This window comes from Ptychodera flava, chromosome 22 (assembly GCF_041260155.1).
Source record: "Ptychodera flava strain L36383 chromosome 22, AS_Pfla_20210202, whole genome shotgun sequence".
Classification (NCBI taxonomy): Eukaryota; Metazoa; Hemichordata; class Enteropneusta; family Ptychoderidae; genus Ptychodera; species Ptychodera flava.
In genome coordinates this window covers 6851109-6877162 of record NC_091949.1, presented here as the reverse complement: position 1 = coordinate 6877162, position 26054 = coordinate 6851109, and the positions used below count along the sequence as shown (strand labels likewise).

The following is a 26054-nucleotide window of genomic DNA, read 5'->3' as shown; positions in this document are numbered from 1 at the left end:
TTTACCAAATTGCAAAAAAGTGACCAAATAATAAACTGCTATATTTTGACAGCATGATACAATATGTAACTTTTTGTGAAATGTCCTCAAATTTGTTTCACTTCTTTGTCACTTTGTATCATTGAATGACATAATTGATTATGCAAATAATCATTGATTATGCAAATCATATCAACCAATCACATGCAGCTGTTACTCTTCTGTTTCATTTGTTTCATTCAGACCAATTTGATCAGCAGTTCTGGGTATACATGTCAGAGGCCTCACAAAAATCATTGAATTCTCAAATGTTCAGTTTTGTATCCACTAAAAACTTCTCTATTTGCCCACAATACAACCATCTATATTAACAAGATGGTGAATATTTCACTCACACTGCATGCTGCAAAATAAGTCCATTCAAGCAGCAGACAAGACTTGTTACAGAGAGCAACTATCTATCCCCAAGCTATTCATCGGAACTCGCTCAAAGGTCCTATTTGACTCATAGGACTAATGTAAACACTGTATCCAAGGTACCATGGTGATTGATGAAAGTTGAAACATGTCTGTCATAATCTACATCATATGATGTTAATGTTTCAGCTACGATAATGAGGTTCATCTAGATAATGTGCATGAAATACACTGTTTGTAAACAAGAAACTCACACAGGTGCAGTTCAAACAACCGTTCCCTTTCAGGTAGCAACATGCCTCAGGGACAAATATTCTGACTCTGAAATTTCTACAATTCTTTTCTAATCTACCACTTGTGGGGGCTCATTTTAAAGCTCCTGAAGAAAGACAAACTTTCACCATCTAAGTTTTTCGAATATCAAAAATTTTATTTTTACCCCATAGATAAGCACAGGGATTGCAGCCATTTTGAATTTCAAATATCGCAAAATGTTGAGTAATTTGTTTTGCTAGTTCCAAACTTGCATGATGACCCCTGAGAATGGTTTAAAGTTTCATTTAGAAATGTTTTAGCAAAAATTTAAATCTTTCACTTGAAAGTGCATAGTACCTTAGGCCTTAAAGACCATCTTATTATTATATGTAGTGTAGCTACAAACAGAATTAAGCAAAGGTCTCCGTAACAGTAGATTAGCTGACATATCTGGAATTGACTCTCACCCTATCTAGAAGAGAATATAGTCCTAATATGAAACCACAGACAGCCATCCTGGAATTTTTGATCATTTTATTCTTGGGTACAAGAGAGAAAAATTTATACAATGTCAAAATTGTACCTTAAAAATCATAGCAACATATGATACCACAATGTGTATCTTCTTAGCAACTCACAATTCAAGTTCTCCCTATCTCTTGATCATATTTTCTCAAAACTGATCACATATTCGGAATGGGTACAAAACTTAACTCATCTGGTTTTAGTGCTTAAAATTTCCTGCAATCGCCCCATGACTATGTGAAGTGTAGAGCGCCGTCTAGAGGGAAGAGCTATTAGGCACCTCTGCCTTTGTTTTTCAACTGTCAATTTGACAATGCAGGGATGTACAAGAGTTGTGCAAAATTAATCATGAGACATCACATGGAAATAAAATTCTTGCATTTCTTCAAATATCTAAGCAATTAAAAACCCCAATATGCGGACAATCGTACTTTAGGTCAAGTAAAATAATTCTCATACATCATTGGTTGATGACATCACTTAAAAACTAGTTTGATAAATTTATCCTTCTAGACATTATTAACGAATGGGTCTGTTCCGAGTTTCTTCCCACTGCTGGCATGCCATCAAAACAACAATACAGTTCATTTCAATACATACAAAGATGCATTATTATTAAAATCTTAATTCCTCTAGGAATTAAAAAAAACTCTTCGGATAAAAATGAGCCTGTTCACCCCAATTCACTGTAGACAGGGTCCCAATTAGCATTGAATAATAGTTGGATTGGATCAAACAATGGTGTTGAAAGGGTTTTTCTTGAGGGACCTCAAGCTGAGCAATCCCTCCCTCTTTAGGACTATTACTGGTTATAAGTGACATAGTATTTGTGTCAACTCAATTTTTCTCTTCCATGTTACCCAATCCTTTACCACACACAAGACACATGCATGCATGTATGCATGATAGTCCAACAAATAGAATGAAACGAGAAGGAACAAAGTTGATATTCACCAAATTGCAAAAAAGTGACCAAATAATGAAAATGAAACTGCTATCTTTTGACAGCATGATACAATATGTGACTTTTTGTGAAAATTTCCTCAAATTTGATTGTTTCATTTCTTAGTCATTTTGTATCATTGAATGACATAATTCAATATGCAAATAATCATTGATTATGCAAATCATGTCATCCAATCACATGCAGCCATTACTCTTCTGTATCATTTGTCTGCTTTCAGGCCAATGTGATCAGCAGTTCTGGATATACATGTCAGAGGCTTCACAAAAATCCTTGAATTCTCAAATGTTCAGTTTTGTATCCATTAAAAACTTCTCTATTTGCCCACAATCCAACCAGCTTTATTAACAAGATGGTGAATATTTCACTCACACTGACTGCTGCAAAATAAGTCCATGGAAGCAGCAGACAAGCAAAGTGTTGTGAGAGAGAAAGCAAATATCTATGTTTAGGCCCAAACTGCATCCTTCCTGAAAGGGACACAGTCGTCAGAACTGACTCAAAGGTTGTATGGGACTAATAGAACTAATGTAAACACTGTATCTATATAGTATGGTATTATGTTGATTGATAAAAGTTGAAACATGTCTGTTATAATCTACATCGTATAATGTAAATGTTGTAGCTATGATAATGAAATGCATTGTTTGTAAACAAGAAACTTGCACAGGTGCAGTTCCAACAACCGTTTTCCTGTCAGGTAGAAACGTACCTCAGGGACAAATATTCTGAGTATGAAATTTCTACAATTCTTTCCTAATCTACCACTTGTTGGGGCTCATTTTAAAGCTGTTGAAGAAACAAACTTTCACCATCACAGTATTTCAAATATCAAAAATTTTATTTTTCCCGAATAGATAAACACAGGGATTGCGGCCATTTTGAATTTCAAATATCGCAAAATGTTGAGTAATTTGTTTCGCTAGTTCCAAACTTTGCATGGTGACCCCTGAGAATGGTTGACAGATTCATTTAGGAAAGTTTAAGCAAAAGTTTCAGTCTTTCACTTTCAAAGTGCATACTACCTTAAGGCCAGAGAAAAAAAAAATCTTGTTTGTCGGATTTTTTGGACCAAGTTCCAGGAGCGGCGAGCGAAAAAATTTTTTTTATTTTTTTTAGGCCTAAGGTAAACGCGGTTCTCTGGCATTTTTGCACAGATGAAGAAAAGGCAAGATAATTGTTTCCCTTTTTACCAGAAATATCTCAGACAAGAAACACTGATACTGGTAACTGAATTCAAGACTATATTTCCCAACAATAACATAGGCCATTACATTCACAGTTAGTGTTTGCACAACATATTCTGAATATTTCAACATTCTCTCAGAATAAAACTGAAATGTACAGCAAATCACTGAAATCCAACAATTCAGTATTGTCCTTTAATATTGTCCTGGTGGGACCTAGCATCTGAGTTTTTTCATTTTAATTTGGCCCCATGTTTTGACCTCTTTACCACAGTCTGCACTGTCTCTACAGAGTTAACACAATGGTCTAACAACACTGTACTGTGATCGGAGTGAAGTTATATAGTCATCATTCAGATCGTACTTTAACATCGACGCAACCATGTGTTTTGTCATTGCCGTAATTTTTTATACTTTCGATGCAATCTTCATTCAATCGGATGCTCCGTCCATCTGCTGTCACGATCTTGTTGAACAAATCGCCGAACGTAATATCAGGACAAACACTGAATAGCATCTTTAGAACTAACTGTTGGCCATCACGTCGAATGTTGGCGATCAAATTAATACTCATGATGTGACATGTACTAACCTAACCAAATCGACCCACTTTGCGTCGTGATTCGCCAAATTCAGACGTCACAACAACGTGTTGGCGGTCAACTAAGTCCGTACAAACACGTAGGAAGTCTCATTAAAAATCCCGTGCCTGCGAAAACCCGACAAAGTGTAGGGCGCCACCAGCGGCAGTACTAAACATATTTGTAATGCGGAAGTAAGAATTTGCCGCGATCAAAAAAAAAAAATTCCAAATATGCCAAAGTAGAAGCGGCGATTCCGATGAACAATTTATTTTTTCTTCCTGGCCTAAAGACCATCTTATTATATATGTAGTGTAGCTACCAACAGAATTAAGCAACGGTCTTCCTTAACAGTAGACATGCAGCTAATGTCTAGAAGAGTATATAGTCCTGATATGAAACCACAGACAGCCATCCTGGAATTTCTGATCATTTTATTCTTGGGTACAAGAGAAAAATTTATACAATGTCAAAATTGTACCTTAAAAATCATAGCAATATACTGATACCACAATGTGTATCTTCTTAGCAACTCACAATTCAAGTTCTCCCTATCTCTTGATCATATTTTCTCAAAACTGATCACATATTTGGAATGGATACGAAACTTAACTCATAATCTGGTTTAGGGCTTAACATTTCCTGCAATCACCCCACGACTATGTTAAGTGTAGAGCGCCCTCTAGAGGAAAGAGCTATTAGGCACCTCTGCCTTTGTTTTTTGACGTGTCAATTTGACAATGCAGCCACGTGCAAGAGTTGTGCAAAATTAATCACGAGACATCACATGGAAATCCTTGCCTTTCTTCAAATATCTAAGCCATTAAAAACCCGAATATGGGGACAATCGTACTCTAGTTCAAGTAAAATAATTCTCATACATCATTGGTTGATGACATCACTTTAAAAACTACAGTTTGATAGATTTATCCTTCTACACATTATTAAGGAATGGGTCTGTTCTGAGTTTCTTCCCACTGCTGGCCTGCATTCGTAACAACAATACAGTTTCGTTTTACTACATACAAAGCTGCACTGTTATTTACAAAATTTTAATTCCTCTAGGAATTAGGAAAAATACAGAGCAATCTTTTCTATTATTTTTTAAACTGTCTAAACCAACTCAAGTTTAAGGTACACGTTTACCTATACAACTCATTTGGCGGCCTCCCTCATGGTGTAGCAGATTATACAGTGTACTTTCTTTCTCTTTCATTTCCCTCAATACTTTCATTTCTTGTAACTCACTAACAATCACTCAACCGCTTAAAAAGGCACTACTAGACAACTTTGCCAGTGACTTTTTTGTACATTTGTGTAAATGGTTGGCAAAGGCCCTGGAATGGCTAGACATCTAGTCTGAATTCCACAAGTGTGTACAGGTACAAGTGTGCAACATTACTAAAAAATGGAGAGCACAAAATGTGTAAATTATTATGCCCAACTACAGTTAACTGTAGCTAACATGTACTTTCAAAGATCTTAACCTTTTCACCCCAAAGTCCCGGTAAACAGGTCCTCAATCATCATTGATAACAATAGTTTTGGGGGAAACTGGCAATGAAAGGGTTAAAACGTACATGAATTGAGCTCTTAACAAATACCGGTATGGAGGGGTATATTTTCTGAAATGTTACTTCCAGAGGCATAATTCTTTTTCAGCGTGAAAAAAATACAAATCCTGTACAATGTGCAAGGTTTTTTTTGGTTAGCATGCTACGTAACATAGTTAGTGAATTATCAGACTGAGAAATTATGCTACTGTTCCCTGGTTTTGATGATCATTACCATTATAAGTCTGATTCAATTGCTCTTTTTTTTTGGGTAAAAACTCATACTTATCATCAGATAATCCTGCTTACTTGTTAGTAAATATTTCCAAAACTGGTTTTTGGTTGGTAAATGCTTTCAAAACTTTTAATCTGCAAGTTGCATATTGGAAAACAAGTCAAAGTACCTATTACATGGTCCACTGGTTGAATTTCCCTGTGGTCACATTACCAGAATTAAATTTGATTGGACTCCTCATGTCACATGACAAGAGTTGCAATTTCTGATTGGTTAATATGGTGTCAATGGCGGCGTACATTTGCACATGAGGATTGTCTGATATCTGAAGACATATTTGAATACAGACTGGATTATACAACTACTTTTAAAGAACGGTTTATCTTGTCAGTGGATTATATATCAGATCTGACCAGTGTTTGAAGATCCATTCTTAGATTATACCCAACATTTTTGTTTAAAAATAGAAAAGCTGAACAAATGGTAAACAGATGAAGAAAGGGGAAAAATGTTAATCCGTAACCAGTGTTAAAACAGTCTACTTAAATATTGTTGTAAATTAGCTTGCTTACAAATTTTTCCGAACAGTCTAAATAAAAATCAATGAATTTTGAAACTTTTTCACACCATCTATTTTGATTCATGGCAAAAAGTTGTTTCAGGACGATGCAGACATTAGATTCTAATGTATTACATTGGCTTCCATTTTGCCCTTGTAGAAATTAATAAACTTTGACTTACCAACACTCTGATCTTTAAAAAAAGAGTAAAATTATTAAATTTCTTCCTGGCAAGAATTAGACTCATTGAAACCCTTCATTATAAAAAACCTTAACATTGAACAACATTATAAACAGTTTCATCCGAAGAGTCACACTATCTTGGTCTATCTAATGTATCTTTCATAGATTTACAGAGATACGTGTGAACAGAATAAATTAAATGTGAGGCTAAAAAATGAGTGAACTGTCCTCCAAGAGGAAAAGGAACTGATGTGACTGTACATGGACCAAGGATTTGACCAGTCCACAAAGATGCAATGCTAAAAAAAACATCTGGACTACATATCTGGGATATATAATCTCCCAAAATGGTTATTAAATTTACTTGAATCACAAAATTGCTTGATTTAACTGGATCCACTGTTGTACATGACAATGTCTGATTTTTGCAGAGATACAAGAATAACATTTAGATGCACAATCTGATATATTTCATGTCTGCAGCAGAATTCCTTTCATACAGGTTACAATTTAGTATATTAGAATCTGTGAAACAGGGGTATAAAAGTGGAAACTGACTGCCTAAAATTCATCACTACCAGGTAACGGGTTATACAGGACGATCAGTGATTGGCTGAAAACAGTCAGGTGATATCTCAATGTCATTACTATTCAAAATTTATGCAAGGCATGATTACTTGAGTCACTGAAAGAGTAACAATCCGTATCAGACTCCAACCTAGAGATTGAAAATGATAAAAGCAACCATTCTCATTCCAGGAAAATTGAAAGCAATTATTGAGTAAACAATTTCTTACATTAGATAATTTATTATGTTAAGATTACACTGCTTATTCTGGACCCTTGTTGCTAGCATTTCAGCAATTACTACCTTTATACACTAGGTTTTTGTGAGCTCTTATGTTTTGGCCTATCACAGTAAAGTTACCTGTAATCACCCCAACAAATATTGCAAAAAAGAGCATAACTTGTGCTCATACTGTAATGTATGCTGTCACTTTCACAGTACAAAATGTTTTCCAGTCTCAAAAGTTTCTATGCATGTTTCTTGTTACTCTTAATATTGAGGCTGTCGAGGTGGTCTCCTTGGTCTTGGTTGGGGTTTTGGTTGTTGTTGGGGTTTCGATTGTTGTTGGGGTTTTGGTTGTTGTTGGGGTTTCACATCAGGTTTTTGACGAACTGGTCTTTGTTGGAACTGATCTGGTCTGGACGAACTGGTCATTGTTGGAAATGCGACATCTTGATACGGTTGCATTGCGTCTCCCTGATCTACTGATGTAGGTTGTGATGCAGTGTCCAGTTGCGGAGAGCTATCTTCCTTGATTGGAGGTTTGTTTCCTTTAAACATATTAGCAAGTTCTTGATTGACCGCAAGCATTGGAGGTCCAGGTGGCCTGTAGGAATAGAAACAACCATGAAATGCTTTTAATGGCTAAATTGTATGTCAATATAGGGTTAAATATATCTATGTTCATGTATGTGTACTGCGACAGCTACGCATGTTGGCAATATGTCATGAGAAATGGATGGGACAATTAATGCTTCTATACTGAGGCATGTTTACTTTCAGATCTTCAAAGAGACAAAATATTCACCCATCTAAATAGTAGTAATAGGATGAAAGGTAAGAATTTAGTATTGATAGTTGATCCAGATGACTTCCAAAGGTCCATACACACATCATCAAAGTCATCAAAAATTCAAGGACTTTTAAGGACTTTTTCGGCAATTTTCAACGATTTTTGAGGGTCCAAACAACCATTTTCCAGATGTCATTTTCACAAGAAATCAGTTTTATACATTACGATATCACAACTGATCATCTTGTCTTTCTTGAAAATTGTGGGTGATTATCAATTTTCCAGCATTTTCAATGAATTGATTTCATTTTCAAGGAATTGATTTCATTTTCAAGGACTTTTCCAGGACTTTCCAGGCAATAAAATTCAAGGACTTTCCAGGAGCATACGGACCCTGGTCTTCAGAGTAGCTATGAGACAGTTGATAATTATAGGAATGGCAATGTCATAAACTAATGAAAGAGACCTATTCAACTACCGGTATGTGGCCGGCTGCAATCTACAATAATGTTCTACACTTGCCTTGTTTTATGATGTGTTGCTGTTCCAAGATCCGGTTCAAAACCTGGATCTAGTGCCCCTTGCAGATCGTACTCAATATCAAACTCATGTTCAGTCTCACTCTGAGGAGGGGGAGGAAGGGGGCCATCAGCAAACCCAGGATGTGAGGGTACTCTTGATGGCACTGGTGGTGGTGAGAACGGCGGTAGACTGGTGTCCTCAGCTTCCTCTGGTACTTCCGGTGGTGGCGGCGGAGGTTCCCTTACAATTCTCACACCAGACTTTGCATCATAGATGTGAGTGAAACCAGCTCTGGTCCTATCTGGAATTGGGGGTATCTCCTTCTGCATGTAGTCTTCCGCAAAGTTCAGATGCTGAGACAGCCTGTTCTCCTGATTCACCTGAGCATCTGGATCGTGTCTTTTCCGACGTCTTCCTTTCATTTGACCCCTAGGTTTATTTCTTGGCTGTTCTTCCTGGAAAATGTGAAAACACAGTGATTTCAAGCCCTTATTCCTGCATGTTACTGGTGGCAATATCCTCACAGAATCATTGCATGTATTACTACCAAGCTCTGTTAAAGTTGGTGCATGCTTTTCACGAAACACAGCTCCCCATTATGAATTATGAATTATGCCATGTAAATCTTGCAAGCCACTCTTGCGACAGTTAGAACAAACAGCAATCATGCAAGACAGCATGTATCCATTAAAGAATTTTTTCATTTGCTAGCTACGCTGGTTTCTCAGTTTCTTGAATTGTGCAAAATTATCTTAATTATGCAAGTCACTAAATACTAATTACTCATGGCCACTGCCACACATAACCTACAAGGTAATTCCTATTTCAATGTTTCACTATTATGCCAATACAGAATGATGTGAAGAAAGACAGAGTAATAGGCTAGCTGTAAGGTATATTGACATTGAGTGTATTAATAGAATGTATTAATAGAGTGTATTAATAAAATTTGATTTAGCTGTGCTTTGATTAAGAAAACTGGCGCTGGCCTGCAAAATTGAAAATGATGTTTTTCTTATTACTTTTGGGCCATCTCAACCATACCCATAGGCTAGGATTTGAACTGAATGTACAGTGTATATGGGATTTTTACAACACTGTCAGATCTGGTTAGTGCTCAGTGTCAACTCATTTTAAAGAATGTGAAGCAGATCAAGTTTGCACTATCTTTTCTCTGTGAAAATCAAAAATTTACACAGGGATAGCGGCCATTTTAAAGGTATATTGTCACCTGTTGTGGCCACTTTTTAAAAACAGCGCCCTCATATGGACATTTTGAATAACAAGGAACGCCCCCTTGACCATATATGGGCATATTTAGACACCAGGTGACTGTATACCTTTAAGAATCAAACAGCTGCAGCAGTAAATTTTAGATGTACTTGGTTTTTTTAAAGACAACTTTGCTCAGTGACTCCTGATCTTTATTTTGATGAAGAAAAAAGATAGTTTAAAGTTTCCTTGAGAAAAGTTTGAGCAAAAGTTTAAAGCTTTCTGCTTGGAGGTAATGTTTTACCTTAAATACTCACATAGCATGATTGTGAGTAAGATCCATAGCACAGCATATGAGAGCTAGATAGCCACAAGCACTTATCTCGACCATGTTAAGTCATGTGTTAGTAACATTGACAGACAGCTAGTATTAATTCATACACATAATGTATATGATATTTAACCTCATCAATCCAACCCCCCCCCCCTCCTTCCATTCCCCAAGTTCATACTCAATATTGATAACAATGGCTTTGGGCCAAACCACTGTGGTAAACAAGGCATGAAATCTCAGACTTTATCAAAGCTTGCAACCACACGGACGAGACAACGATTTGCTATCAGAATGGATTTCTTTCACTCAAAATGAAACCTGGGGAGGGGGTAATTTTCAGAAATTACCGACAATTCAAACCAGGGGGTATAAAGTTAGCCACCTCACAAGAGCTGATATTCAGGGCAGGGAAAAATTACACACTTGACCAAAGCTGCATGACAAAGAGGGGGGGGCCACATACATACCCACCGCAACACCTATGTGGATAAACAAGAGGGGCAATGTCTACCCACCTCACCAAGGCTGAAATAGCTACTGTCCACACTTCTGATGCTGGAACCACGACTATGCCGTGATGAGATACCTGTGACAGAAGAGACGTAAAGACTCTTCAAGGATCGGTAAACTTTTATAACAACTCTTGTCTGTCATGACTGTTTTGCTTTCATATCCTTTAAATCAATCGGCAAACTTTAGTTTCTGATGTCAATGAGCTAGCAATATCCACTGCAATAAGCTTTACCTCATCATCTGAACTGTCTTTAAATAGTCATCAATCATGATTGCTGACAGCTCCCGCTCTTTTCTGTTTGTAAAATGAACAGCTATTACAGGAAAAACAGAACATTTTCAGAACTTGGAAGAACAGCCTAAGTTTATAACTTCTAAAACCAGGCACATGTTTTCGTAAAAAATAAGAAGAAAAATGTAGAGGAGAATGTCGTTGTTTGGTTGAAGAGAACTGACTTCAATATTATTTTGATACTCACTGCTAGTAGTGCTGCTTGTACTGAGTCTGTCAGCTCTAATAAATGGCCTCGGCGGAATCTGAGACATGAAAACATCAGCAAAAGTTCATTTTTACTTCTGACAACCACAGTCCCTCCACACTGTCCTCCGCACATGGTGGGTGGCGGGACTGTGTGGTAACATTACTTTCAAGGAAGCTATAACCCTGAACTTCACTTACAACTTAAATTTTTAATTCCCTATATTATTCACGCTGGTTTGAAAATTGATTGTAGATCTGATATGTACATGTGACTGGTCACACATTATAGTGTTTGTCAAAATGGGTCTGCACATGAAGACGTTGCTGAGGACTGCAATGCATGTTTTCAAGACCTCATTTTAGATCAAGTAGAAGTTCACTGAAACCTGTTCACCCCCAGCTACCTGTAAACTGGTCTACAATCACCACTGATAACAATGGGTTTGGGCCAAACGACGGTGGGGTAAGGGTTAAACATCATACATAGGTAACACTACAAAGAAAGGGACATGTACAAACTTTTAAAACAAAGCATCCAGGCTAATCTAGACAACAGACAAGAACTCTGTTTTCACGGACAAAACTTGATAGACACTTGCAGATTAAAGTCTCTAAGCTGACATAATCTACTTGATAATTTTTAGAAATTAGATCTGCATCAATAACGCCAGAACATTGCACTCAATTTGTACACACTACCAGTACTCCCTATTCCATCAAATTCTTAAAAATATACCCCAAGTAGCTTAGAACTAGCATATTATTGAGGATATCACAGGAATTGCTCAGCCATTTCAACAGTCCTTAATATAGTAGCTTTGAAATTATAATATGTGACATACGTTTGACAACATCCCAGCAGGGTTTTTTATTTGTATAAAATAATGTTTGTTGACCACACTGCACAAAAGATCAGGTGCAGCCAATAAAGCAGTTTGTGCAAAAACGTGTTCATGCAAATTTTTCAGCAGGTGGGCAATTTAAAATTAATCAGTGGGCAGGGATAAAAGCCAATTTCTACTGTAGGAAGGAAAGAAATTTTAGTTAAGTGGGTACCGGATAATCAGTAAAGGAAAGGAATGCTGTGGTTGTTAGAACTACCGGTACATGGAAGATAAAGTGGTTGTAAGTAATGGGGAGAGCACAGTGAGGAATTTGAACTGTTATGGAGACTGGGGAGCAGGTACACCACAGACACTGGAGGGCAGTGGGCATTATGATTCAGTGGGAGGGCATGTGATATGCTGGTGGGAGGGCAGCTACGGAGAGCTTCCCCTCCACACTATCCTGTCAAGGTTAAAAATATGTAATACAGTATATATATCAGCTTTATGAAACAGAGTTTGTGATAATTTTGTAAAATTGACCAAATTTACTAGTCGGCTGCACCTGATAGTTAGCACTTTCAAGAACTGAAACCTAGGTCTGCTTATCAACACTGAACCACTCCAGCCATATCCGATTATCTGAATTCTGAAAAGACTTGAGCTAGACAACCCCTTCCAACTGAGGGGGTTCAACCTGTAGAGGGAGCTCTTACACGGCATGATTCTTCCAAAGTTTAATAGTTTGGACCACTTCAGAACTTGTGACAAGGTTGGTATTGGCATGTACCAAGTTTGCTAGCTAATTTAAAAGCCTTGGAGACATTTTTCTAAACTACGCAGCATCTGCAATTGCCACACCCATCTAGTAGCCTACAGCTTTGGCGGTTCATGATACAAGATGACACACGAAGCCCAAGATGCTCTGATGGTCACATTTAACTGGTGTATATACGAACAAAACATGAATAAAATGACTATAAACATCCCAAGGAAATGTATACAAATTGCAAACTGTATAAATAATATTATACATATCCTTTATTTCTTTGTTCTTGGAACAGCAAATTGATACTGTAACTACTGGCAAGAGTATAGGTATTGCTAAACAATAATAGGCGTATCTTTCTCGTGGTGTTAATCATTATTACTTGTCTGCGGGTACCTTTCGTGACAAAATGAACCCCCTAGGATAGTGTTGCATTGTCATACAGTAGCCCAGCAGTTTTGCCTAAAAATGAAGTTTACTCAGGTATAATACAAATATTAATATTAATATTAATATTAATATAAACAGTACATTCGAAGTTGAAAAGTCGTATCTCTTACACATCATGGAAAGAGTTTGTTAAGGCTCCCATCCCAAATTTTTTTCTTAGGTAGGATATACAACATTTTTAAGCATGCTAACCCCAAAACTAACCCTAACTCTAATTCTAAACCCCTTCAAAAGTTGTATTTGATGTGCTTTTTCCAAGGAAAGTCAGCTATTAAAGTGATTTCCAGGGATGGGGCCTAAAGGAACTCCTGCCCGTATGAGTATCATCAACAGCTACCTTGTCTATCAACATTCACCTCTCACTCTCCAAGAGAATTAATCAAACTTGGTTCTAAATTTCAAGAATGACGATAATTTATGATCCAAGACACCCAACATCACTGGACATTGACTTGAAAATTTACATTCTTATGAGTTCCCCAGTAAGACAGATCCGTTAAAGAGAGAGAGAAAATTTGCATACCTCAACAGATGGCGGCCTGGGTGCTGGTGCTACAACACAAGAAATGAAATCAATTAATTCAACAAAAATCATATTACGATTATGATAGTAAATTTTGTTGTTATTCAAAACCTTACATTATAATCAAAGTTGCATTCATATACTAGTCTCTTGGTATGCTGTTGTCTCATATGTGTATTAGAAGATTGCACGATATCCTCTCGTGATAAATTAATTAGGAAAATATGAAATATATGATAATATTTAATGCAGACTGGACAATGTTTACTTTCAATAAACTGTTTACTTGATATTGATCCTGCTCACACCTAATTCCTGATGAACAGATCCACACTCATGATTGATTACAATGGGTTTTGGATGAAACCATGATGGTGAAAGGGTTGAACAACATTCACAAAATAGCCTTTCACTAAATTTACACAAATTACTTTTGAAGTAAAATGAAAGAAATCTATTCCGCTAATTCTGATCATACTGGATTTGTGATGAATTCTACAGGGTACATAAACTGTCAACTTGATCAGAGAGATAGTCCTACGTATATATTTCAGGCGGTGATGGTCAGTGTTAGCAATGACAAATACTGACCAGAAATTCAGAAAACAAGTCATCGTTGATGACACAGTCCCCACTTGTTAATGGGTATTTTGATTACAGGTCCTCAGAGAGGATAGAGTCCTCTACATTGGTCTGTGATAAAAATACTTTTGAATGAATTCGCATGATACATGTCTGAGTTATGGTTCAGGACATGAAAAAATCGTAACAAAATGGTCGCACAGTGGCCATATTGGATCGCATCACAAAACAAATTGATGTGCATAGCTATGACATTGGTCGATGTCCTTGTACCAACTTTGAATAAAATCGATTTAAACATGCGGATATGCCTGAGAAATGGCTCTGTACATGAAAAAATCATAATAAAATGGCCACCTGGCGGCCATATTGGATCGTATCACAAAACAGATTGACGTGCATATGTATGACATAGGTCAATGTCCTTGTACCAACTTAGAATAAAATCGGTTGAGATATGCCTGAGTTATGGCTCTGTACATGAAAAAATCGTAATAAAATGGCCGCCTGGCGGCCATATTGGCTCGTATCACAAAACAAATTGACGTGCATATGTACGACATAGGTCAATATCCTTGTACCAACTTTGAATAAAATCGGTTGGAACATGCATGAGTAATGGCTCTGTACATGAAAAAAACCGTAATAAAATGGCCGCCTGGCGGCCATATTGGATCGTATCACAAAACAGATTGACATGCATATGTATGACATAGGTCAATGTCCTTGTACCAACTTTGAATAAAATCGGTTGAGATATGCCTGAGTTATGGCTCTGTACATGAAAAAATCGTAATAAAATGGCCGCACAGCGGCCATTTTGGATCGTATCACAAAACAAATTGACGTGCATATCTATGACATTGGTCAATGTCCTTGTACCAACTTTGAATAAAATCGGTTGGAACATGCCTGAGTTATGGCTCTGTACATGAAAAAATCGTAATAAAATGGCCGCCTGGCGGCCATATTGGATCGTATCACAAAACAAATTGACGTGCATCTGTATGACATATGAAGTAATCCTTGTACCAAGTTTGAATGAAATCGCTCCAGGCATCTCTGAGATATCTGCGTCAACGGACGGACGCACGGACGGACGCACGCACGCACGCACGCACGCACGGACATGACCAAACCTATAAGTCCCCCCGGACGGTGTGGGGGCTAAAAACAGAATTCACATGTCAACAATAATAAGGCAGTTTATACATATGTACAGAGTACAGAGTTGACAAACTGAATACTGTGTATCTCAACATACTTTAGGGAGCAGAACAAGAAACTGCAGTTGACATGAAAAACGAAAATACTGGTGGTGAAAAAATCACCAACAGCTACTGTCAGGCCCTTTAAAGTACCGGGAACAAACTTTGGGGAAGTAATGGAAATAAACAAATTGCTGCCATGGTTACAGCATATTTACCTGCTCTTCCCCTGCCTTGTTTTCCATGCTGTCCCGGCTTGCAGGTCATCTTCCGGTGAAGATTATTCCAGCTTGCTTTCTTCTCCACTTGATCCTCCGGAGGTGAGGGTAGAGGCCGTGCTGTAGCTGCTGCAGTCAGGGACTCAATCTCTTCTTTCTTTTTCTTCAAGCTTGTCTTGGCAGCATAGATGAACTCCTGGAGACGGGAAAAACAAAGAGTGTCAATCCAAGACAAATTCTCATTCCTCTGTAGCACTTTCATTGTTTTGGCAATATCAAGTAGTACTTTTATAAGAACATGCTTGCAAATTGCTTTTTAAAGTTTCAGTGTATACATCAGCTAAAAACATGAATATTCCAGCCTTATGCAGCTATTCCGTGTATAGATTTTATGTTGATAATTTTTTTCATATGATATCTGTAGTGTATAGTGGATAGGTATGTCCATATGTGGAAGTGCTGATAAGCAGATGAAGTATGCTGCTGTATAGAAATTAATCATGGAAATGGCCATATATGTAAAGTGGTTTGCAATAGTGCTGTATATGATTATGTATTGATAAGGTTCCATGCAAGCTGAAAGGTGAAAAAAATAGGACTATAAAATCATTGTCTTCAATTTGGTATACAGCAAACATTCTAGTTTGCAGGATAAGCCTCCCAGTAACAGGTCTGGAAAAAATTTGCATGCTGGTCTTTAAAGCCAAGAGAAGACGCTTGCAGTGTATGTTTAAGCAAAAATCACACCAAGCCAGTTCATGACATACGGTATATGCATGGGCAAAACTGGTTCATCGCTATTATATCATAACAGTATACCAGTATTTGAATTCCGTTGTAAAAAAGTTAAAAAAGGACTTTTCTCTAGCTGAGAGCTAATGTGTGTCCCAACTGTGCTATATCATAAATATAACATAGTTATGTTCAATTCTCAACCAATTAGATTGCTGTATATGTGCTATCAATATACTGGTATGATATAATTACTGATATAACATGCATTATATCATACCAGTATATTGATGGCGTAAATTCAGCGATCTGATTGGTCAAGACTCAAAGAGATATGGTGATATACCACGGCTGGCATACATGCGAGCCCTAAGCTTGAGCACAAATCTGTTTTTGATGTTCCAAGTCAGAATTTCAATATACTGTTATGATATAATAGCAATAAATCACACCAAGTGACGGTATACAACTCCATTTTATCCAGTTCACTTCAAATATGCGCTCACTATCGCTCGTGCATATATGTCGTGAACTGGTCAAATCTCATGGTATGCCATCGCTGGGTGTGCTTTATCGCTTAAATAGCTTGCTTTTATGTTTGGTTCAAAGATTTGAACTCAACATACAGTGACAAAAGATCAGTGGACCCTGATAATGTCATCAAAGATATAAAAAAAAAAAATTATTTTGCAATCCATGGGCAAATGATTAAATGATTTCTGTGAAGCTAAAATTATTTTAAAAATTTTGCGTCAACTTTTGATTGCAGTACAACTTACATAGGGTCCACTTTATGAAAAAAATGAAAAATAAAGTACAATCCAGGCTAGCAGCATGTAAAACAAGACACTTTTCTTGTGTTGCCTGAATTTTCATGCTAATTTATCACTGCTTATGCGATAAACCGCCAACTATAACAGAATATTATCATTATACAATGTACATGTACGTTTGTGATGATGTGAATTTAGTGGAATTAATGGAAAGGTTATAACTACAGTAGATAAAAAACTTACGTTAGTGAGACCCTTGCCCATAGAGAGGGAAGATGTTAAGTTCAAGAGAAGAGAAATTTTAATGTCGGTAGGAAATGAACACAAATTTTTTTTAAGCAAATTACAAGTTTGAAGCGGTCAATGAGTGAGATGGTATTGGTGGTTATTCAAAACACCAATGGAACTTAAATTACGTACACATGGAGTTCTTTCCTTCAAAATTATGTGTGATAATGATTTATGTCATGTCATTTATCATTTAACAAATCAAACAGCTCAGGGTAAATTTGTTATTTTCAATTTATAAGAAATCAAGATTCCCAACTGCCAAATGTATCTCCCCTTTAAAAGCAAAAGTGTGAAGGATACGAGCCAGATCATAAGCTCTATTTAATATATCAGAATGGCAGGGCAAGTATTTTGTGTGGCGTCACAGCAGAAAGCTTGCAAGGATAAGTCTGTCTCTATGTAGACATGTACAAACTGGATCGTCTCCATGATAATTGTTATCCACTGTGTGAGGCATGGAGTTGTGAAAAACATATATCAACAAAATTTGCCAATTTCAATGATTATGAGGGGTGTTAGTGAGTAGAAGCAGACCCTTAGGTTACCATTAACAATCAATGGGTAGTTGACTGTTTTAACCCTTTTCCTGCCACATAATATCACTTACCTGTCTATATCTACCAAGTCAGTAAAAAGTTGTATTGAGCAAAAATCTGAAGTATTTTCACTCACTTGGCTTGATACATGTATGTTGAAGCAGGTTTATCAATAAAAATCATATTTTCAGAACCTATGTTTCAGGCCCTCATATGTTCAAGTCTATCTTAAAATGGAAGATTATGGTACATGTTATGTCTCACTGGTTGTAGTCAACTTGACCTTACGGTGACATATGAACTTGGCAGGATAAGGGTCGACACTCCAAAAAGCATTATACAACTAGGGGCTGAAGTGCAATGTATAAACTATCAACACTTTGAAAAGATTCTTGCAAAAATTGAGTTGATATCAACTCAGTCTTCTCAACAGCTGGGAAAAACAAAGGGCTGGTCAATTTACAAAACAAAACAATATGATTTGCACACCTTTTGTTGTGAAAATGCATTTTTTGTTGGGTTTACTGTACATGACTAGCTTGTTTGAAAACGCAAACTTGTAGCCAATCCCTGAAATTCATCATGAGGAATACTCTGACTGTATCAAAGATTACCAGTTAGCCTAAAGGAATTCTGAAAGCCAATGAAACTCTTGTAAATACTTACTGTCTGTGTTTGATACGAGTAGAAATTCTCTTGCTTGTCAAGTTTGAATTCATTAAACAGCTTCAAAGCTTCATCTATTGTCAATTTTCCTTCCTTCACTTGAGTTTGAATGTTAATCAGCTCCAACTGGGCAGCACTAATGCCAGCTGGTGGACCAGCACGAGCAGCTATATGTGTCCCATCACCTAATAAACATATGCAAATATATTCAAATCAATATTCTACAGTTTGAATGTTAATCAGCTCCAACTGGGCAGCACTAATGCCAGCTGGTGGACCAGCACGAGCAGCTATATGTGTCCCATCACCTAATAAACATATGCAAATATATTCAAATCAATATTCTACAGTTTGAATGTTAATCAGGTCTATCTGGGCAGCACTAATGCCAGCTGGTGGATCAGGGCGGGCAGCTATGAGTCCCAATATCACCTAATTAACATATGCACATACAATATAAATCAACACACAAGACTCAAAACAGCAATTTGTGAAATTGTTCCATATACATATTTACATGCATATGATGTATATGGATATGTATATGAAGGGGTCGCAGTCAAAAAAATGTAACACCTTAGCTCAGTTATTGAACCATTCTTTTTTGAGAGTTGGGATTTGGCTGAGCGGTTCTGTCTGTTGCTTCTCCACGAGGTGACCGGATACTGTAGGTTGTGAGTTTAAACCCGATTGAAGACACAATATTACAAATTATAGAAGAACAAAGATTGTGTATCTAGTCACAGCATTAACATTAAACAAATTATATAAACATCATTATAAACATCATTAAGATAATTTCCTTGACTATTTTACATATCTATTAAAAAGGCACTACATTGCAATGAAATGTTAAATGGAGTTTTCATGTCAACATTGCGATGGGAGGGGTGGCTATATGTGTGCTGAAATTTGAAATCCAATCACACAAAAGCTTTCTTTGGATTTTGACAATGAGGGATTCAAATAATTGATGTCTGGAATATGTTTTTAAGTACGACAAAGTGGTGTAGAACATGTTTTTATGTAAGGATTGGACTTCATTATTGACATGTAAGGGAAAAATTGAGTAGAAATTTCAATTTTCAAGGGTCAACACACTTACCAAGAGGTCTTGCTGCTGGCATGGTGCTTGGCGTAGCTGCCTCTGCAGGAGATTGACTGTGATCATCCTTGAGTGATCCTGGTCGCTGGCGTTCTGGTCGCGGATGAGATGGTATTCTCTGAGTAACTGAAGATGGAGCAAAGGGCAAGGGAAGTATAGCGTCTGGATTCTGATAAACCTCTTCGTCGTCAAAGCTAGGATGATAACCCTCGAAGGCTGTGGATGACTTGGCAAGTCGTGGCGCAGGCAAGTCATCGTAGATTGTCTCTACTGTCCCCTCTGTTGTGAATAAAGTTGATCGATTACATTATGTTAATTATGCGCCTCTGGAAAAGATATCTGGACTCACAATCTTTTTCCATTCTTTTCTAATCTACTGCTTGTGAGGGTTCATTTTAAAACTCTCGGAATAAGAAAAATTTTCACATTCTTCGAAATCAAAAATTTTACTTTTCCCCATAGAGTTATTACATAGGGATGACGGCCATTTTGAATTTCAAATATCGGTAAATGTTAGGTAATTGTTTCTCTTGTACCAAACTGCACAGTGCCTCCTGATTTTTAGTCTTGATTTAGTTTAAAAGAGAATTAGTTGAAAGTTTCATTGAAGAAAGTTAGAGCAAAACTTCACTTTCTTGGCACATACTTCCTTAATTTGAAATGTTATAACATCTGTTAAATTTTGACATCAAATGTGTCAAATATTCAATCGATATCTGTACTTCGCAATCTGTAATTGTACGTCTACAACCTTGGTTTTTATTACTGAGACAAGCAATTTACATTGGAAGATTGAAAGAAATGCAATATTCTAAGCCTGGCAGTACTGAGTAAAACCACTAGTACTTGTAACAATGAAAATAACCAAAAATTGACTGTTGTAAAAATTCTTCCGCTGACAAAATAGAAGATGCACATTTTGATTACTTACAAAACCAAACAAAAATCGCTTTATATTCATTTTGTACATATTTGAGGGACAAAATTATTCAAGGCTCATAGCAACAGTTCAATGAGATTCACATCATTTCACTATTTATCCTTGATACATTCTTCATTTAAATAAGTTGGGGTGACCTACATATAAACAAGTCATCGTTGATGACACAGTCCCCACTTGTTAATGGGTACTTTGATTGCAGGTCCTCAGAGAGGATAGAGTCTTCTTCATAAGGTCAGTGATAAAAATATTTCTGAATAAATTCGCTTGATACATGTCTGAGCTGTAGTTCAGGACATGAAAAAATCATAATGAAATGGCCACATGGTGGCCTTATTGGATCGTATCACAAAACAAATCAATGTGCATATATATGACATAGGTCAATGTCCTTGTACCAACTTTCAATATATCGGTTGAGTATATGTCTGAGTTATGGCTCTGTACATGAAAAAATCGTAACAAAATGGCCGCACGGTGGCCATATTGGATCGTATCACAAAACAAATTGATGTGCATAGCTATGACATTGGTCAATGTCCTTGTACCAACTTTGAATAAAATCTGTTGAAACATGTCTGAGTTATAGCTCTGTACATGAAAAAATCGTAATAAAATGGCTGCCTAGCGGCCATATTGGATCGTATCACAAAACAAATTGACGTGCATATGTAAGACATAGGTCAATGTCCTTGTAACAAGTTTGAATACAATCAGTTGAGATATGCCTGAGTTATGGCTCTGTACATGAAAAAAAATCAAAACAAAATGGCCGCCAGGCGGCCATATTGGATTGTATCACAAAACAAATTGGTGTGCATATCTATGTCATTGGTCAATGTCCTTGTACCAACTTTGAATAAAATCGGTTGAAACATGCCTGAGTAATGGCTATATACATGAAAAAATCGTAATAAAATGGCCACACGGCAGCCATATTGGATCGTATCACAAAACAAATCAACATGCATCTGTATGACATATGAAGTAATCCTTGTAACACGTTTGAATGAAATCGCTCCAGGCATCCCTGAGATATCTGCGTGAACGGATGGACACACGTATGCACACACGCACGCACGGACCCACGTACGGAAATGACCAAACTTATAAGTCCCCCAGATGGTGTCCGTGTGAACTTAAACCATCTGCACAAAGTTTCATCAGATTTGGTACAGTTGTACCAGAAACAGCGCTCTAATCTCGAATTATGCAAATTAGACCTAATTATGCATGCCACACCAATATAAATGGACCTGCATATGTATGCCACAGTGTAGTATCCTTGTACCAAGTTTAAAAAGAATTGGCACAGGAATATCTCAGATATCTGCATTCATGAGCCCCTGTGCATGGACACAGCATTAATATTAATTTCATCCTGGAATGCCTGTGGATCATACCTGGGGACCCTGTGGATGGATATCAAATACAGGAAAGAAAACGGCCGTCACACAGCCATTTATGATCGAATCATTACAAAAATTAGCGTGCATATATATGTGATAAGGATTAATATAGGTACCAACTTTCAATGCAATCGCGCCCGGCATCGCTGAGAAATTTACGTGAACGAACGCACAGTCGTAAAATATAGGAAACAAAATGGCCGCCATGCAGCCATTTTAGACCAGATCAAAACAAAAATTGATGTGCACATGTATAACATATAGAGTAATCTATGTACTAAGTTTGAATGGAATTGCTCTTAGCATCACTGAAAAATTTGCATGAACATACGCATCGACATCAAATACAGGAAACAAAATGGCTGCCAGACGGCGAAATTGAATCGGATCGTAAAACAAATCAACGTGCATATGTATGGCATAGGTGATAATCCTTGTACCAAGTTTGAATGAAATCGCTCCAGGTATCTCTGAGATATCTGCGTGAACGGACGGACGGACGCACGCACGGACGGACGCACGCACGCACGCACGCACGCACGCACGCACGGACATGACCAAACCTATAAGTCCCCCGGACGGTGTCCATGGGGACTAACAAAACTTGGGTGAAAAGTGACCGACAGTATCATATGTATTTGAGCCAACACTTGGAAAGTGCTAGTATCTACCTGTCAATCATTTTTAGCAAAGCATTGTTGTCTCAGGTTCAATGTCTCTCACCTTGAATTACTTCTTTAAGTTTGTCATCGTTAATGGTGTAAATTGGGTCATCCTGGGGCATGGCAAACAACCGACCAGTCAGATCTGCTGAGATGGGCACCGGGAACGGCATGTCGTACATACCTTCTTTGTAGTGTTTGAACTGATGCATGATGTTATCTGTCAAATAAATAATAAAGAAAGTGACATTCAGTTAAATTCTTCTGAAATGTTCACTTAAAGGTATACTGTCACCTGCTCCAATTTTGCCACAGTTACCATGGAAAGAGAAAATCTAACCAATCACAGATTTTAAGCAGGTGGCCGCTTTTTAAAAACAGCGCCCTCACATGGGCATTTTGAATACCAAGGAATACCCCTTTGACCATATATGGGCATATTTAGATTACCGGTGACTGTATACCTTTAAAATCAGCACAACATGAATACGTTAACACTGAGTAGGCTTTCTTCATGTTGCAACTTTCACATATTACACCAAGATGTCAAATTTGGCTCACACCTTATTTGCTATGCCAGAACAAACTAAGTATTTTTCTATCTATATGTAAATATGTACAAAGTAACATTTTGATCACTTTATAAGGGCCAGTTGCTATAACTTTTGATAAATTTGGGGTTTTTTTATGCTAACTACAGTTTCTTGTTTGATATGCACTCCCCAAAGCTTGCTGAGATACACACTATTCAGCTTGTCAACTCAGCCACATGTGTAGACTGCATTGTTAAAAAGTTTCAATTCTGGTCCGGATTAGAATTCACATGTAAACAATAACAGTGCATTTTACATGAGTAGACACTGTGTTGACAGGCTTACATGTAATTGTAGGTGTTTCAACATGCTTTGGGGATTAGAACAATAATTTGCTATTGACATAAAAAGACGCGCGAAACAAAACATACTGGCCCTTTAAAGTGTATTGATTCACTTTTGATATGAACATGCACTCACAGTATGGGGCACCTGCCGTCATGACCATGTACAGCTCATCATCACCTGCCTCGGCTTCTTCCCTGCCTTCTGGATTGATCTGGTCATACACTTCACGGTATAACATCATACTGGAGTTGATGTCTTCCATCAGAGCGCCACATTCCTGGAGGAAACAAGCAACAAACCAGTACTCTTGAGATGTGCACATACCAATAGTAGTGCTGCTATGCATTTCATTGTCAATAATTGTGTACTATTTGTAATGTTTTAAGATACTCTTGTTGGTTATCTTTTTAAAATCTACACTGATCCTATATTACATAGTATTGAAAGCGATCCCAGGATATGCCTCAAACATCACTGCTGGGTACATTGCACAAGTATTTTAACCTTTTGGCTACTTCTAACAATGTTGCAATTTGCATTCCGAGGCACACATTATGATTTTGCATTTATCTTGATAAATTTCTATTTCTTTTACAAATACTATCACTGGTAATTCTGCAGTCAGAGCAGTGCAACAATACATAAAGCAGGTGCAATGCACTGGATGGGCGAAAAGCATTACTTTTTCAAGCATAGCACCGGCAATGGGCACAACCATAGACCCTTGAGGGTCTATGGTTGTATATGGCAGGAAAAATTTACAGTACAGACTTGATACACGCTAAAAAAACCATTTGGGGCTGTCTGTGGCAGCTTCCACATGTGCTATTAATACATGTGAATGTACCTCTTATGGTCCAACCAAATAAACAAATAATGTTATAACATTTTGCCTGCAGCTTAGCACTGATAAAACATTATGTTTGTAAGGAATTCTTGATCAATATTCACCTTTGTTCTTCAAGTAAAATCTACTACTATAGCAGTCAACACAAGTTGAAATTTACTATTATGGATTTCATTTGCACTTTTAAAGGTCAACATAATTTGCAATATTTAAAAAAAAATAATACTGGATGCCTTTCAAAATATTCAACATAAAAAAATGATATGAAACACTGATATCAGTATAAAGGCTACTTGCAGCATCCCTCTGGTGGTAACTTATGACATATTAATTCAAAAAGAGCTTTATGGCAGGAAATTGGTACCTAAAATTGTTTGTTGTTTGAGGTAAATGTATTGTCACTACATTTCATGATAGGAAACATTTTATTACAAGCTTAAAACTTCATCCCTTGAAAAAGTGACTTTACTCACCACAAAATTTTCCAGGAAATCAGCAAGGCCATGATAACCTTCATTCCTGGCGATGTCATTAGGATAATCTCCATTGCAGTTGACAATTTCAAAGGCCATTAGGGAGCCGGGGGAATTGACCAGCAATGAGGTCAACTCTTCAAGACCGAATTTGGCGGCGAAATGGATCAGCGTCGGAGTTTCCCTGGTTGTAGCCGCTGAGTATGAGAAATGAAGTTGTACACTATCAGTCAACTACTTTCGCAGAGGAAGATACTTAGACCAAAAATGAGAAAATGAATCCAGCAATCTTCAGACAGAAGTCTGATAATTGTAGGATTCATGAAACTTAAGTAACAGATATCATTACTTTGTATTTGAAGTAATTTGTATTATTTTATAACACTCTGCTTTAGCATCGAGCACTGTAATTTCCCATGAGGACATCTGTATATATATATATATATATATATATATATATATATATATATATATATATATATATATATATATATATATATATATATATATATATATATATATATATATATATTATATATATATATATATATCATGCAGCTACGCTGAAGCCTGGTGTATTCCTTTCTACATTTTCTTTTACATCTTATCTGGTATTGCATCTCCTTCTGTACAGATTCTATGAAGAAATTTTGCTTCTGCATGATGATTTTTTTAAAATGTATCTGAACAACTTGATGACCAAGACAGAATTGTAATGAACACAAATTCATCTGGCATTCCGACATGAATTGTGTTTTAAAACAAGGTACTTAATTTCACACATACCCGCCTCCACTTCATGTCTTATTGGAGATAATCTATCCATGTCGTTGATTGCAGTCTGTTTCTTATAATTTGCGGTCAAGATGGCATCAAGTTCTGCGATGTTACCCGATGAGACCTGTAGCGCTTGACAAAGTAGCTCTTTTGGGTTGAGTGCCTCCGTCAGCAGATTTACTATAACATCAAGTTGGTCTTGGAATTCAAATTTGCACTCTCCAAGAATACTGAGTGAACCAGCTTTAAAGACACTGACAGTCACCTCACCTGAAGGCAAGTCTAGATGGGGTAAAAATACAGGAAG

General features: G+C 37.0%; 1 protein-coding gene across 2 annotated transcripts in view; it reads right to left on the bottom strand.

Moving 5' to 3' along the window:
* Window positions 1-4325: 4325 nt before the first annotated feature.
* LOC139122560 (phosphoinositide 3-kinase adapter protein 1-like) overlaps window positions 4326-26054 on the bottom strand; it is a 49054-nt gene continuing 27325 nt past the window's right edge. The window contains exons 5-16 of one of the 2 annotated variants that reach the window (XM_070688101.1): window positions 25757-26029; window positions 24971-25167; window positions 23783-23927; window positions 22831-22989; window positions 19759-20037; window positions 18654-18838; window positions 15656-15851; window positions 13648-13676; window positions 11080-11137; window positions 10603-10673; window positions 8542-8996; window positions 4326-7833 (exon numbers count right to left, since the gene is read on the bottom strand). In XM_070688101.1, the coding sequence (XP_070544202.1) occupies window positions 7497-7833; window positions 8542-8996; window positions 10603-10673; window positions 11080-11137; window positions 13648-13676; window positions 15656-15851; window positions 18654-18838; window positions 19759-20037; window positions 22831-22989; window positions 23783-23927; window positions 24971-25167; window positions 25757-26029 (2384 nt within the window). In that variant the 3' untranslated portion in view covers window positions 4326-7496. The remainder of the gene's footprint in view (window positions 7834-8541; window positions 8997-10602; window positions 10674-11079; window positions 11138-13647; window positions 13677-15655; window positions 15852-18653; window positions 18839-19758; window positions 20038-22830; window positions 22990-23782; window positions 23928-24970; window positions 25168-25756; window positions 26030-26054) is intronic. The other variant, XM_070688102.1, reaches the window with a different exon arrangement.